The 15,874-nt window shown below is 40.2% G+C and overlaps 1 protein-coding gene across 4 annotated transcripts in view; it reads right to left on the bottom strand.

Annotated features, from left to right (window-relative positions):
* Nucleotides 1-15,779, bottom strand: part of Apaf1 (apoptotic peptidase activating factor 1) — a 71,636-nt gene extending 55,857 nt beyond the window's left edge. For 2 of the 4 annotated variants that reach the window (XM_013159364.3, XM_063255416.1), the window contains exons 1-5: nt 15,642-15,779; nt 8,948-9,126; nt 8,643-8,832; nt 7,648-7,845; nt 337-520 (exon numbers count right to left, since the gene is read on the bottom strand). In XM_013159364.3, the coding sequence (XP_013014818.1) occupies nt 337-520; nt 7,648-7,845; nt 8,643-8,832; nt 8,948-9,085 (710 nt within the window). In that variant the 5' untranslated portion in view covers nt 9,086-9,126; nt 15,642-15,779. Of the gene's footprint in view, nt 1-336; nt 521-7,647; nt 7,846-8,642; nt 8,833-8,947; nt 9,127-9,210; nt 15,217-15,268; nt 15,408-15,641 lie in introns of those variants that run through there. The other 2 variants (XM_013159365.3, XM_063255415.1) reach the window with 2 other exon arrangements.
* Nucleotides 15,780-15,874: the final 95 nt, after the last annotated feature.

Here is a 15,874-nt window from a genome sequence, read left to right as displayed (position 1 = left end):
CAAATCCTCCATCTTTGACCAGCTGCCAACTTTATTTTCTTTCTTGTTCCATGTTAATGCATCAGAACCAGTAGATTCAAAATAGAAAACATGCTCTATTCTAACAAGGACCACTTGCCAATTCACCTACGTATCTTTAGGGCCTACAAATGAGACAGGTGGTGAGAAGAATGCAAAAAAGAAAAGAAGTGACAACTTTTTTTAATACAAGAGAGCAAGCAGCAGAAAAGCAATAGCTCTTTCTTCGTCCCCTCTACAGGACAGCAGGAAAAGGGCATCGTATCCCAGATGCCCACAGGGCAGTCTCCTATACCTACTAAATGCGACCACTCGTACCTCGGGTGTTTGCGCAGCATCAGAATGCGGAGTCGGTCTTTGGCCTCTTCAATATTAAGAGGAAGCCTCTGAGAGAAACTCTGATCCTGATCCAAACGTGTGCAAAGATTCTGCAGTTTCATTAGAAGCCCAGATTTGTCTTGCTTTCCAACGGAAACCCAATGTACGCCTCCTGGGAAACAACCTAATGAGGAAAAGAATGGTTAAGTATAAGGCCTTTGAGCAGAAGTTTCTTTTTGAATGGTTTCACTGCTAAGCATTAGACTTACTCCAAACTTTAATCTCATCGTGTCTTCCCTTGATTTGGTCTATAAACTTTGATAGGAGATTATTGCTGAGGTCTAAAACTTGAATCTGAGAGAAACTAAACAGTTTTACTCCAAACTGAAGTTTGGAGTAAACCTGATGTTTATCAGGAAAATCTTACAAAGCAAAACCTCAGTCTTTGTTCTGTGGCATTAGTGATCACCATTTCTCCACCTCAGGGCTTCTAATGCTGTGGGTTGAATAATTTTCTTTGCTGTGCAAGACTTTCCCACGTACTACAGAATGTTTAACTGCCTCCCTGGCCTCTTTCCCCACGGTGCCAGTAAGATTTCCCCTCACCAGTACTGACAGCCAAGAATGTCTCCAAATACTGTCACATGTCCCCTGCAGAACACAATCTCCTGAGTGAAGCACCAGTGATGTCCAGGAACACATAGCTCACTCATTATTATTCTCATATATATATGTTTAAAGTAAATTAAGTTCAAGTCTGGCTCTGCAGTTTACTAGCTATCTAATACATAGCAAACAATCTCAGTCTCATTTGATACACTGAAATAAAACTGTTCCACCTATTTCAGGGTTGCTATGAGAAACCAGTAATTTAAGGCATTTGAAATTGTATGTTAACTATTCTAATAGTCAGAATTATTAGTGTTATGGATCACTTTTTTTTTTTTTTTTTTTTGGTCTTTTTCCTTTTTATCGGTACCGGGGATCGAACTCACAACTGCCTGCTTGCAAAGCAGGTGCTTATGCCACTGAGCTAAATCCCCAGCCCTATGGATCACTTTTAAATACATTTTTATGTTTTGAAGTAGTAAGCACTTTGAATGATGGCCACAATTATTATCACTGTTACCATCATTATTGTTCATCCATTCCTGGTTTGAACCAGTGGGACACTGGTGACTGTCCCATCAAGCAGCCTGCACCACTGGTGATGAAAGTGGTACAGTCACACATGGGGCAGTGCCACATGTACCACAGTGGTTCAAGCTGCCCAGCAGCAAGACATACAGATTACAATCCCACTGTGAATGTGTCAGACCACAATGTATCTTAAGACACATTATTTTTACTTACATATGTATCAGGAACCAAAACTCTCGAGTCTTCATAAACTATATTTAAGCAGCTCCACATAACTTAAGGAAAAATACACACACAGCAACATAAGGTATTATGGAGTCAATGAATGAGAAGCACTCAGGAGACTGAGGCAAGAGGATTGGGAGTTCAAACAGCAAATTCTTGTAGCTTCATTTAATGTTGCAGCAGTGGTATGCAAATGCACCGAGAATGCTGAAAATTTCACTTCAAACTGTCACCGAAGATTATCTTCAGGGTAGGATTAGAATTCATGAGGAAGGGAGAGAATGCCAAGTGAAAAGAACTTTGCTTCTTTTACATGAAAATACTACTTTTGTGATTTTTAAACAAATAAATATTTATAATTAAATTGTGCTTTCTAGTTAAAAAAAATACTTAAAGACAAAGCAAAGAAAATATTCTGATGTAACTGCTTTAAAAATACTCCACATGTTAAGTACTCAAGACCTAGGTTAAAGAGCTTTCCCTCCTAACTTTAAAAGTAAAAAAATTAGGGCATTATAAATACATGCCAAAAAAGAAGTCACTACTGGTTTTTGAAAGGAAAGCAGACAAATAAGTCAAGTAACAAACTAAATGGCAAATCTACCAAAACCACATAACAGTTAGTTACATACTGAACTATTATTTCCACATTTCAGAAACAATGCAAAAATCTTGACTCTGGGCACAAGAGGGAGCAAATGAGCCTTGAATGAGGCTTGTACTTACAGTTCATTCAGAGAAATTTGCCTTTACTCAGACAAAATAAATCCAATCCCACTACAACGTGAAGTTTAACCTAGTAGCAAATAATAATCTAACAGTATCAAATAAATCTTGGGAAAGACAGAAACAAATACATAGGCAGCCTGTGAAAAAGGTGTCCATGCTTTAAAAACTCTGCATATAGCCAAGTGTGACAACACATCTGTAATCTGAATACTCAGGAGGCTGAAGCAGGAAGACTGCCAAAGAACATCACTAGCCTGGGCTACATAGGGAGTTCAAGGCCAATCTGAACTACACAATGAAACCCTGCCTCAAAAGATTTTTTTAAAAAACCTCAGCATACAAGTACAGTAGTATAAAAGGAACAGTTCACCTACAAATAAGAAACTTTCAATAGAAAATTAGGTTATTTTAAATGTACAGTCATAATTAAAAATCTAGTATTTAATTCAGATCAACCACCACCCAAAAATAACCTATATATTACTCTAAGAATCCCAGTTTTAATCAAGTTTGAATCATAATATTTGTATTTAAAAAAGAAAAGGTTTCAGCTAGGGATTTAGCTCAGCGGCATAAGCCCCTGCCTGATAAGCACCCGGTCGTAAGATCTCTGTTACCAAAAAAAAAGTTTTTAGTGCCCAAAACTCAAGGATCCCATACTGCAGAAAGGACGTTAACTCTATAGATCAGAATCTTTGGGGAAGTATCCCTTTTTTTTTTGAGGTGCTAGGAATCAAACCCAGGGCCTTACCCATATTAGCCAGGTGAGCGCTCCATCATTAAGCTACACACACAGCCCCAGGGTGCAGCTTCTCCTAAACTAGTGGACCCACAAAGGCAGACTTCAAAGACAGCAGAGAGCTACATGTGAGTAGTAAGGCTAAAACAAGCGAACCTCATGGACAGCAATAAGAATAACAAGGGTAAACTCTCTGTGATGACAAGGATCAGGAATGGGGCACGCTCCTGACAAGAGTGTAATGACTGCGGTAAACAAAGGCTACCAAGTTATAAACAAATATTCTGTGTATTCAACAAATGTTCCCCAAACTCCATCTTTTCAAATCTTAGAGCCTTCTAGCTAATCCATTCAATCTGTCATCTAAACTGTCATAACAGATCATAACCTGTGTGCAAAAAAAGAAGACGAAATTACTGCTAGAAGTCAGGAAATGTCTCTGAACTCCCCAGGAAGTGTTACACAGAGGGCATTCACTAAGGAATGAAGGCAGCAAAGCACTAAGGAAGCGACACCTACTCCAAGGGATACCCTGGAGCCCACCAGGTCGCTGAGGCCAGAGGCGCCCCTGCTACGGTGACTGAGAGGACACCTGCCCACCACTCCATCACTACTCCCCACCCCTACTGAGCACACTTTCATTCTCCCTCCAAACTCCAGCTGAGATGTCTTCTCATTCAGGAAAACGACCCTACCATCCTCTTCCTCCCCCTGTACCATTTCCACTGCTCCATTTACCACACATACAGTACACAATCTGGTTATGTGTGTTTAGTCTAGTAGAGACTTTTTCTTCTTTTTGGATACCCTGCATCCAAAACTGTTAACCTCAGAGCAGCCTCAAACATTTACTGAACGTATAAACACTCGAAGCACGAAAAGTCAGTCACCAGATGTCAGAGGAATCTATAAAGCCTACCTGCAAAAATCCATCAGGTGTATAGTCAACACCCAGGTTTCTTCTTGGTTAAGCAACCAATAAAATTAATTATAAAAATCAAACACTAGTAATAGTTTAAATTAACATAGGATGCCAAGTACACAGCAGAATGCCCCAACAGCAAAAGTCACTAATAGAACTGAGTTTGTAAGAAACTCTTTCCTTTTTGCCCTCCATGCCAAAACAGACACTGTTAGGAAGGTGCAAGTCTTGGCCCACCTGAAGGCAGTCGTGTAAAACTGGACAACCTTCAAACTCTTTTTCAGTCATCTCAATTGTTCAGATACAAGTGAATCAGCTTCACTCCAGTAATATTTCATAGCCTCTGATACTTTTGTGAACTTAATTGTCCTAGCTAACCAATCCTCATTTTGACAAAGTAGAAAATAAATTCCAAATTTAACCATGCCTGGAATAAATAGAATAATGGCCCCAAAAAAATCCACTTATGTTACCTTATCTGGCAAAACAGGATTTGTAGGTTTGACCAGATTAAATATTTTGATATTACCTCAGCTTATAAAGTAATCTCAGAGCCCAAAGTAATCAGGAAGACCCTATTAGAGGGAGGTAAGAAGATCAAAAAAGGAAATGGGAGACAGAAGCAAAGACCAGAGAGAAGAAGGCGGGCGGGGTCCCGGACAAGGCCAGGTTTGAGACGGGACCAGGAGTCAAGGAAAGCAAGCCTCCTCGGAAGGGTGGAACATTTAAGGGAAAGAATTCTCCTGAGCGCGTTCTGAAGGAATTCAGTGCTGCTAACACTATGGATAAGGTTTTAGCCAAGTTAAAAACCTCCAGAACTGAAAGATAATAATTTTTTTGTTTGTTTTTTTGGTACTGGGGATCAAACTCACGACCTCACACTTGCCAGGCAGGCGTTTACTGCTAGAAGTCAAGAAATGTCTTTGAACTCCCGCTGAGCTAAATCCCTGGCTTAAATGTGTTGTTTTAAGTCACTAAATTTGTGGTAATTTATTACCAGCAGCAATAGGAAACTCACATGATGCTTGAAAAATTATTTCCTGAGCCAGCAACACACAGTGGTCAACATTTATGCTCTGTCTGCTATCACCATTCCTGTTCAATATGGTTCTAGAAACATTAGCCAGAGCAGTGAGGCAAAGAAAGAAATAAGATTGAGGCCTGGGGATTTAGCTCAGCAGCATAAGCGCCTGCCTTGCAAGCAGGCAGTCGTGAGTTCGATCCCCGGTACCGATAAAAAGGAAAAAGACAAAAAAAAAAAAAAAAAAAAGAAAGAAAGAAAGAAATAAGAGGGATGTGGATAGAAAGGATGGAGTGAAATTACTATCATTATTTGCAAATGACAAGATCGTCTACATAAACGACCCCAAAAATTCTATCAAAGGACTCCTAGAATTAATTAATAACTCAATTTATTAGCATAGCAGGATATGAAGTCAACCCACAAAAATCAATAGCATTCCTGTATACCCAACAATGAGCTCACCAAGAGAGAAACTGGGGGAAAAAAAAACCTTCCAAAATAGCATCAAGAAGTCAGTCACCAGATGTCAAAGGAATCTATAAAGCCTACATGCAAAAGCCATCAATTGCTATAGTCAACGCCCAGGTTTTCTTGTTGGAGTTTACACACATGGTAAGTTTACTTTCAAAGATAAGCAACCAATAGAATTAATTATAGAAATCAAGCCACCTGTAATAGTTTAAATTAATATAGGGTGCCAAGTACACAGCAGAATGTCCCAACAGGAATTAACCTAACCAGGGAAGTGAAAGGTCTCCTACCATGCTCTGAAAAAAGTAAATGAACCATACATGGTGGTGTGTGCCTGTAATTTCAGTCCTTGGGAGGCTGAAGAAGAATCACCCTGAGTTTGGGGTCCACATAGTAACTTCAAAACAAACCTAAACTACATAGTGAGACCCTGTGTCAGAGAGAGACACAGAGAGAGATACACACACAGACAGACAGACAGACAGACAGAAATGAAGCTCAAACAGGACATCAGAAAATGGAAAGACGTTCCCATTCCTAGAGAGGTAGAACCAGTATTATAAAAATGGCCAAGCCTCTAAAATTATTATGCAGATTTAACACAGTTCCAATCAAAATACCAATAATAGCATTCTTCATAGAACCAGAGAAAGCAATCCTAGAATTCATACAGAACCAGAAGAGACTTAAATAGCAACAGCAATTCTGGCCAACAGGGCAAGGCAGGGAGCATCACAATCCCAAACTTGTAGTTATACTAAAAAGCTACTTTGATAAAAACAGTATGGTATTGGAAAAATGAGAGCAGAATAGAGAATATAGGAACAACTCCAGGCATATTCAGCTACATTATCTTTGACAAAGGGTCCAAACATTTTTGCTGGAAAAAAATATCTTTAACAAATGGTTCCGGGAAAACTGGCTTACCACAGCCAAAGATGGAACCAGGATCCATATGCACTAAATTAAAATCAAAACGGATCAAAGATTTCAACATTAAAACAGAACAATCTGCTGGACGACAACATCAGTAAAACTCTTGAAGGCACAGGCATAGACAAGGACTTTCTGAACAGAAATGCAATGACACAAGAAATAATACCACATGAGAATCAACAATGAAAAAGAAATTTAAAAGTTTCTCCATAAAAAAAGAAAAAAACCAACAAAGTAAACAGATAACCTACAGAATGAGAAAAAAATGTCACCAGCTATTCCTTAGACGAGGACTGATATCTAGAGCACTCAAAAAAATTAGAACCTCCCCATAAAAGATCCAATCAAAAAGTGGGCAATCAAAATGAATCAACACTTCTCAGAGAAGTATAAATGGCCAATAAATACGCAAAAAATGTTCAACCTTGCTGGCCATTAGAGAAATACAAATCAAAACAACACTGAGATTCTATGGCCATTATCAAGAAATCAGTAACACAGGGGCAGAAAAGAAACCCTTCTACATTCTTGGTAGGACAACAAACTGACACAACCATTGTGAAAATGTGTATGGAGAGTCCCCAGAAAACTCTCCATTTGACCCAACTACTCCCCATGTATCTTCTTCCTGAAAGAAGACATCATATATTATCATATTACAGTGAAACATACATACAGCACAATTCATATAAGCTAAATCCTGGAAGCAGCCTATATGCCAATTAACAGTTGAATGGATTAAAAAAAAAAAAGTAGAATTTATACAAATTCTAACCTACTCTGCAATAAAGAAGGATAAACGAGTCATTTGTAGGAAAGTGAACACATCTTGAGAGGATAATGTTAAGTAAAATAAATCAGGCATGTGAGTTTAAATAAGCTCATGGTTTCTCTTAAATGAGAAACCCAATATATAAAATTCTGGGGTAAAAAAAGAATTTGTAATCCAGCACAGCCAATGTATCTAAAAATACACTTTGATTTAATCCAGTAATGTTTTTGGGTCTGTTACTCTGGCTGTTAACCTGTGTTTGTAATTAACTTCATAAAGACTTTAAAAATAAATAAATAAATCTGAAAAACAGAACACAGCCAAAAAAAACTTTTTTTAAAGAAAAGCCTTACTCTCTAAGAGTGAATGATCTCGAACAGCTTCTGCAGCCAACACTGACTTGCCACAGCCGGCCATGCCATAGATGCTGACCCACCCTGGTTCACCACTGAGTTTCCGGAGCTTCTGCTGAATTGCGTTCACCAGCTTCTTCCTAGTAACAAAAACAACTGGCCTCTGTGGAACTCCACCTTCGCACAGCACTGTTGTTACTGAAATCCAAAAGAAGCAGGAATGAATGAAACCTTGAAATGGCTACTTAATACAAAAAAAAAAGAAAAAGAAAAGAAAAAATAGAAAGTGCCAGGCTAAGGTCATAGTCTCAGAATTTTCAAGAAAAATAAGAAAATGTGGTTATCACATTAAACTTTCTGACTTCTTGGGACACAGAAACAAAAGCAAACATACAGTCTTCAAGACCGTGACATCTCCATCTGTACCTGCCTCCCACACCTCGTTCCTCCCTGACTCTCCAGCCACCTCATCTCTGCTGAAGGCTGGGAAAGGGAAGGAGCACAGCTCAGCAGCAGAAAGCACACCGCCCACCATGTCTGCAGCCTGGGCTCACTCCCCAGCACTGATTTTTTTTTTTTTTTTTTTTTTTTAATTTTAAAAAGGAAGTCTGGGAAGGTGAATGTCAAGGGAAGAATGTTTACGGAACTTCTTTCAAGTATGCAGATTTCTAGATATTTTTAATCTTTCCTATTAACTCTAAAATACACAGAACTACAAAGTAAATAAGCACCATGACAGTCTTATTCTCTCTAAAAATTAAGGTACACATTATTATTGCAGCAATAAATGTTTCTCTGGGTGTGAAGAAAATCTGTTAACATGGATGCATGTAAGACATACTTACAATGAAAACACTAAAACTTTTCCACACGCATTTTTCAGTGAACTTGTCGTACTCTCTTTAGAATATCTCAGACATACTAGAGTGAGGTGGCCCTCGTGTTAGCAAGTATCATAACATCATGACAGCGACTGAAGGTATCAAGATACAAACCATATGAAGTTATTCCACTGGCTGAATCTTTACCACTGGAGGACGAAAACACAGGCATGCCACTGTGGAGAAGGGCAGCAAGATCTTTATATCCTTCACGCAGCAGAGCATTGTAGAATGATATGTAGGAAGGATTATCTTTATTAAGTATCATTTTAATTAGTGTAGCTGCTCGCTGATGGTTACTGGGCTAAAAAAAAAATCAGTATATAGTGATAAATATGTTTGCAACATAAATTAATGAAGAATTATACAAGTTCTGGAATTTTAAGGAAAAAAATACAGACCATCTGAACAGGTGTTACCTGGTTTTTTACTCTTTCTTCCTCTGATATTGTTAAAACTCCATCACTAATCATGTGATCCATGATGTAGGATGTTTTGATGTCCTTTTCCAGAGCTTCTCTATGTTGAAGCAAACAATTTCGAGCTTTGGCATCCATCCTCTCTCAAAGTCTCTTTTCTCTGAGCTGTCAACCATGAGCTACAGGCAAAACATGGAAATATTTGTCAGGACAATAAACATATGAAAAGATGTGCAAACATATGAAAAGATGGTGGCACACACCTGTAACCCAGAACTCCGGGAGGCTGAGGCAGGAGGTCAGCAAGTCTGAGCCCAACCTGGGCAATTTAGTAATTTAGTGAGACCCTTTCTCAAAATAAAAAATGAAGTGGGGCTATAGCAATGTGAATGCCCTGGGTTCAGTCCCCAGTATCCCAAAATAAATAAACAGGATGTGGAACCCCACTGATAGTCAAGAATTGTAAAGGAAGCTTGATTTTTTTTTTTCTTTTGGTAAGGCTTTTTAAATGGACATCACTCAGCCAGGCATGGTGATGCACAGCCCTAAGCCCAGCACTTGTGGTGCTAAAAAGCAGGAAGACTGCCATGAACTTGAGGCCAGCCTGGGCCCACAGTGAATTCAAGGCCAACCTGAACTAAAGCAGAACACAGAAGGAAATCAAGCTTGAGCAAATTCTGCCCAGCTGCCCTCCCCGACAGGGATATGCCTCTACAAGCTTATGTATAAGGACAACAACTAGACTCCTGCAGAGTCCTGTGGCATCATCCTGTTTCCACCAGGATATTTTCCTTCAAGGCTGACCTCTGCTCTGTTCTGATAAGGACCATTACGGTTCTGAACGAAGAGCCCTGGAACCTCCCATGGCATCCACAATATCCAAGTTTATGGCATTCTCATCCTCACAATGTTCAAAAGGTTCAAAGTTAACAAACTGTCACTACATGAACAACTGCCTCTGCCTGTTATCCTCCACTAAACAGACACACACACACACACACACCGCCACATGTATAAAACCTAGAAATTTTCCTTTGTTCTCAGTCTTCTGGACCGAAGTCCAACTGAGTTAGGCATGCTCAGTAAAATCCTCCGTTTCCAGTAGTCTTCTTGTGTCTTAAACATTCTACAGCAGGGCCAGGGGTTTAACTCAGTGCCATAAGCGCCTATCTGGCAAGTATAAGGTCGTGAGTTCAAACACTGGTATCAAAAAAAAAAAAAAAATCTACAACAAGGCCATGTGTGGTGGCACTGGGATTGTAATCCCAGCACTCAGGAGGCTAAGGCAGGAAAATCATTACAAGCTCAAGACCAGCCTGGTCTACAAAGTGAGCTCAAGTCCAGTTTGAACAGACCTTGTCTCAAAAAAACCAAAAGTAAATAAATAAAGCAAAGCAAATTAAAAAAAAAAAAACATTCTCTATAACCCAGAAATCCCACTTCTAAAAAATCTGCAAGGAGCCTCTACCTGATGGCCACCGCCACCAGAAGGCTCCTTTCTGCAGGCAGGAGCAGGAACAGAGCCAGGTAAACCCCGTGCACCTGTAGGCCACCACTGGAGGTCCTTGGTTCCTTTGGGCAGCCATCACCCACTGGGAGAATCAGACAAACACACCCTTGTGTGCCTGCCACCATCGTGGGAGTCCTAGTGTAAACACACAGGTTGAGAGAAGCAGCCCCACCTCCACGCATCCCTGGTGATCAGGGAAGAAGCACCAGTGTAGCTGCAGAGGTCTGGAAAAGCCCACCCCATCCTCTCCTACCTCCCTGTAAATCTGGAGTCAAAGGAACCCAGGTGCCTGTCCCATCCCCCTACACCATGGAGGGGCTGCCAACATGGGAAGTGCCTGGGTCCCCACAACCAGCTTGTTGGGAGGAACCCAGGAGAATGTCAAGATGAAGGAGCAAAAGGCAATCTCAGATCTCTAGCCCACACAGAAAAAGTCTGGGAGATACAGTCATGGAAGAAAACAGAAGTCACACACCTGAAAATCTCTTGAGAGGATAGCAACTGAAGAAACAATTTCCATGAGACTGTAAAAGCAATCAAATCAGAAATAACATCTCAGGTAAAAGAAGAAATCACAAACATAACGAAAGAACTGTTCAGCATATGTAAAGACATAGATTAAAAAAAAGAGGAGTATTGGAAAATGATGGGAACCTTAATTGAGCAATATAGAAAGAACTACAATGCATGAAACAGATTCAAGGAGATATCCAGGAAATCAGAGTCAATTGAAAGCAGGCAAAACCGCTTAAAAGAGACTAAAGATAGACTTTCAAACCTTGAAGACAGGATTGCAGCTAGTGATCATGAAAGGAAAGATCTCTTAAAAACAGTAAGAAATCAGGAAATAATTCAAAAGATGCCACATGATGCTAAGAAGCATAAATATAAGAGTGATAGGTATCAGTGAAGAAGCAGTGGTCAACACAAATGAAATTAAAAGGCTATTTACAGAAGTAATAGCAGGAAACTTCCCAAACATGGGAAAAGGATCTGGCATGCAGATAAGTGAGGCATACAGAACTCCCAACTAGCCAGAACCAAAGCAAATCTACACCCAGACATACAATAAACAAGATTCCAGAAATTCAGCCCAAGAACAGAATATTAAGAGCTGTTTGAGAAAAGAACAGATCACCTTTAAAGAAAAACCAATCAGAATCACAGCAGACTTGTCAATATAAATCATCAAGTTAAGAAGAGTTTGAAGTGTTTCAAATCCTGAAAGTGTTTCTAACCCAGATTGATGTACCCTACAAATCTTTCAACACTGATGGGAAAATAAGATACTCCCATGATAAAGAACAACTGAAGAAATTCATGACTACCAAACCAACCCTACAGCTCTCCTGCTAAAGGATATTCTAGAGAGAGAGAAAGATGACCATGATTCCAGGAACAGCAGCAGAAGAGGAGGATCACCAAACAAGACAGGCAACTGAATAAAAGGGAAGAATGGAGAGCCAACAGCAGGAAGACAGCATGGCAGAGACAAACCAATGTATGCTGGTTGTAACCATTAATGTAAATGGCCTCAATTCAGCAATACAAAGAAACACAGGGAGGAGAGTAGATCAAGAACAAGATCCATCAATATACTGTACACAAGAAAACATTTAACTGGAAAGGAAATTCATAGACTGAAAATCAAAGGAGAAAAAACAATTGTTCCATGGGACAGTAGACCAGAAACAAAGCAAGGGTAACTTGACCACCACTCGCGGAATGGGTAAGAAAAATATGGTATTTTCATACAATGAAAACCTACATAGCTATAAAGCAGAATAATCTTGAGGCTCTTATAGGTAAATGGATGCAACTGGAGATCATGTTCATGGGCGTAACAGTCTGAACTCATACAGGTAAACCCTAGCATAAAAAACTGAAGGAGTTAATGGGATCCAAAAAGCAAAATCATTACTGTAGAATAGGGGAGGAAACATCTGAGAGGGAAAGGTGGTAACTAGTGTTAATTTCTTATTGTCTTGTCTTTACTCTTGTATTGATTTCATAGTTCGTTAAGTTTGACTTTGTTCTGTCTTATTTTGTTAGATTTTACTGTATCTGATGGTATGGGCAGCTATTTTGAACATAATGGGATGTATTATGATAATCATGGTTGGTTTCCTATTACGTTGTTTTTAAGTCTTACAAAGCTTTCATTAGTTAAATTGGTGTTGTTTTGTTTGATTGTATTATGTGTGATGGTAACAACTATCTTGAAGAAAATGAGACGTGGTAGTACCGTAGCCACTGCTGATTTCCCATCATCTTGTTTTGAAGTCCTATTATGCTTTTATTATTTTGTTTTTATTGGGTCTATTCTGTTGTTTTATTTTATTATGTGTGATAGTATGGATAACTTTTCTGAAGAAAATGAGACATTACAGTAACCACTGTTCATTTCCTGTTATCTGGTTTTGAAGTCCTGTAATGCTTTCTGAAAGTTTTTGGTGTGATAAAAGAGAAAATATAAAGTAAAAATAGTCTTTATTCCAAGGAGGTGTAGAGAAGTCCATGACCACCAGCGGCCTGGCTTTCTCTGGCCAGAATGTGGAGCATGAGATATGCATATAACCTCTTGGTGCTTAGGCGGGGCACTGTCAACTGGAATTTTCTTCTGGTGCAAACAGGAAGGGGACTTGCAATTAAGGCTGAGGAAGAAGCAGGAAGTGGTGGGCTTCCCGCTTTGGCCTTCTGCCACCTTAGACCACTGCCATAATTTCTACTAAGGCAAGAACCTTTCACTTTCCTTCTTTTGATTGGTTTTATACATGTTGCTATGTTTGATGTTGTGTGTGAAGGTATGGTCACCTATTTCAAAGAAAACAAGAGAGTGTGGTAGCCACTGCTGACATCCTGCTGTTGTTTTGAAGTCTTGTGTTACCTGCATTGTTCTTTTCTAATTTGCTTTGCTCTGCTTTATTTTGTTTTATTCTTTAAAATAAATTTTTTAATCAATAAGAACATCATTTATGTATGAAAACTGTCCACAGAAAGAATTAATGGAGTGATAAGGTGAGAAAAAATGAGCACAACTAAGTGTCTATTATTCTTAAAATGGAATTTTGAAAAATCATGGTGAACATACAGAACAGAATGTTATGCAGGCATTTAAAGAATAAGACATACATGGGAAGATGTTCAAGGCACAATGCTGATTGAAAAAATAGAAACATGGGTTGGGGGTTTAGCTCAGTGGCATAAGCGCCTGCCTTGCAGGTGTGTGGTCGAGAGTTCAATCCCTGGTACCGATAAAAAAGAAAAAGAAAAAGTAGATACATGACCCATGACCCCATATATAACCAAAAAATGTGTTGACACCATATAAACATATGATGTTTTGAAATTTTTCATTAAATTATTTGGGCTACTGAATACTAAGACTTCCTTACTCCTTTCTCACTCATACATTTTTTGTGTATTGTCTTAATTTTTTCAGTACACATCATTTTTACAACAAAAAGATCCTTTTTTTTAAATTAAGATTTTATAAATCAGTGACTCTATTTAAGTCCAAATGTTTAAAAAACATCTTGTTCTCTTTATCCAACATAAAGACTAAAGAAAGCATTGCTGGAATTATTAGTTCTCATTCAAAGTGGGAACCAGCTCCAGATTTTCATTAGTCAGCACTTTCACAAAGCAACAGGAAATACCCTCTGATGTAACTTCTTGGACTAAAAGGTAACCCAGAGTATTTTTTTCCTTCTCCTTTGAGACAGGGTCTCTACATAGTCCAAGCTGGCATTGAACTTACTGAATTACTGAGACTGGCTTTGAACTCTGGGTCCTCTTAACTCAGCCTTCTGAGAGTTACCATTACAGGTATGTGTCTCCATGCTCAAAGTGTAATATTCCTTACCGCAAAATACTTTTAAGTTCATATCAATTTTGCTTCAAATATAATGCAAATTCTTCCATGGATTTAAGGCTGTGCTCAGGATGCCTACAAGTTTTTAAAACATATGCAGAACTCCACCCAAAGAATTGCAGAGAGATGTCTAAATTACTTTATAAACTTAGGTAAACAATACATATTTGAACTCTGCCTGTAGGCCAGACATGGCAAAGATTAAATCATATCCCTGAAGGAATTCACAATCTAGGAAAAGAGCAGTAATTAGAATGTGAATGTCTCAAGTGCAAAACCAGAGATAAGCATAAATAGTTCAAAGGCTCAGAACCCAGCCAACAGTGAGATTGGGAAATGCAAGTATTTTTTAAAAGTCACCAAATGTAGTACTTTAAGAAATAGGGAAGTAGTTTGCCTATGCTTGTCGAGGATAGTACAATGCACCAGCACTGGCGGGAAACAGACTAAAAGAAACTTATAATTAGAATCTAGGCTATCATATTTTTAAAATGTTAGCACATTTCTCAACTTACACCAAGAAAATTCGACTTAAACAGAAATGTACTTTTTCAGATTATGTCCACTAGCTAAGCAAATAAAGACACTGGCAACCTGAAACTAATTTCCAGTTTTACCTAGACCTATTAAACTGAAATACGTAATGAGTCTTAAACACATTTAAAAACTTTGCACAAATTGAAATGTGATGAAAAAATTCTCAAAACCTCCCACCCTCTGTAGACACAGTAAAATGGGAAGTCTTTCTCTCCTTCCAAAGACGAAAACCAAAACTTTTCAGACATGAAATACAAAGAGTAAGTTCATCCAGCAAGACTGTAATAGTCTACCACTTCCTCTTTAGATACTGTCTCTTCCCCGTCCCGGAGCAGGATGGTGATCAAACACCCGGAGGCTCCCTCCCGGACTTTGGGGAGACAGGCGGTAGGTCACTCACCCAGCCCCGGGAGCCTGGGCTCAACTGGGAGCGCAGTCCTGCGGCGGGGACGGTGAGAGCTCGGAGGGGACGACGGAGACGAGCTCTACATGGAACCCCGGCCGCTGCTCCCGGACCCGGCACCCCGGCAGGTCCGGGCTCCTAGGTGCCTCCCTCCGCCCCCGGGACCTCCGAGGAGGAACAGGGGCGTCACCCGGGCGCCCGCACCCCGCCTCCAGGACACAAAGGCTCGCTGACCACTCGGGCTGCCCCTCGCGCCCTCCAGAGCCACCGCGGTCAGTCAGGTCCCCCGTGTTTGCCGCGGCCCCGACCCTCACTCCAGAGGCTCGCTCAGGCCTGGCCCCAGGCAGGAATTATTCGCGCCACAGGCTACCTCTTCCTCCTGCCGCCGCCTCAGGACCGCAGAACAGTCAAAACCTGCGCGGCCCGCCCAGCCCAGACAGCGCGCGCTCACGCATGCAAATACACACGCGCCGGACGCCTGAGGGCGGCGGCCGCGCGCGCGCCAGCCCTGGCTTATGCGCGGCGCGCATGCTCGGAAAGCACCGCCACACCGCGAGGGGGCGTGGTCACACCAAGGGGCGCTCCGCGTTCCTACGAGCTGAA

This window comes from Cavia porcellus, unplaced genomic scaffold, assembly GCF_034190915.1.
Source record: "Cavia porcellus strain 051 isolate PalLab524CR breed Dunkin Hartley unplaced genomic scaffold, mCavPor4.1 scaffold_8, whole genome shotgun sequence".
NCBI classification, from domain to species: Eukaryota; Metazoa; Chordata; class Mammalia; order Rodentia; family Caviidae; genus Cavia; species Cavia porcellus.
The sequence above is the reverse complement of the archived record's forward strand: the minus strand, read 5'-3'. Positions and strand labels throughout refer to the sequence as shown.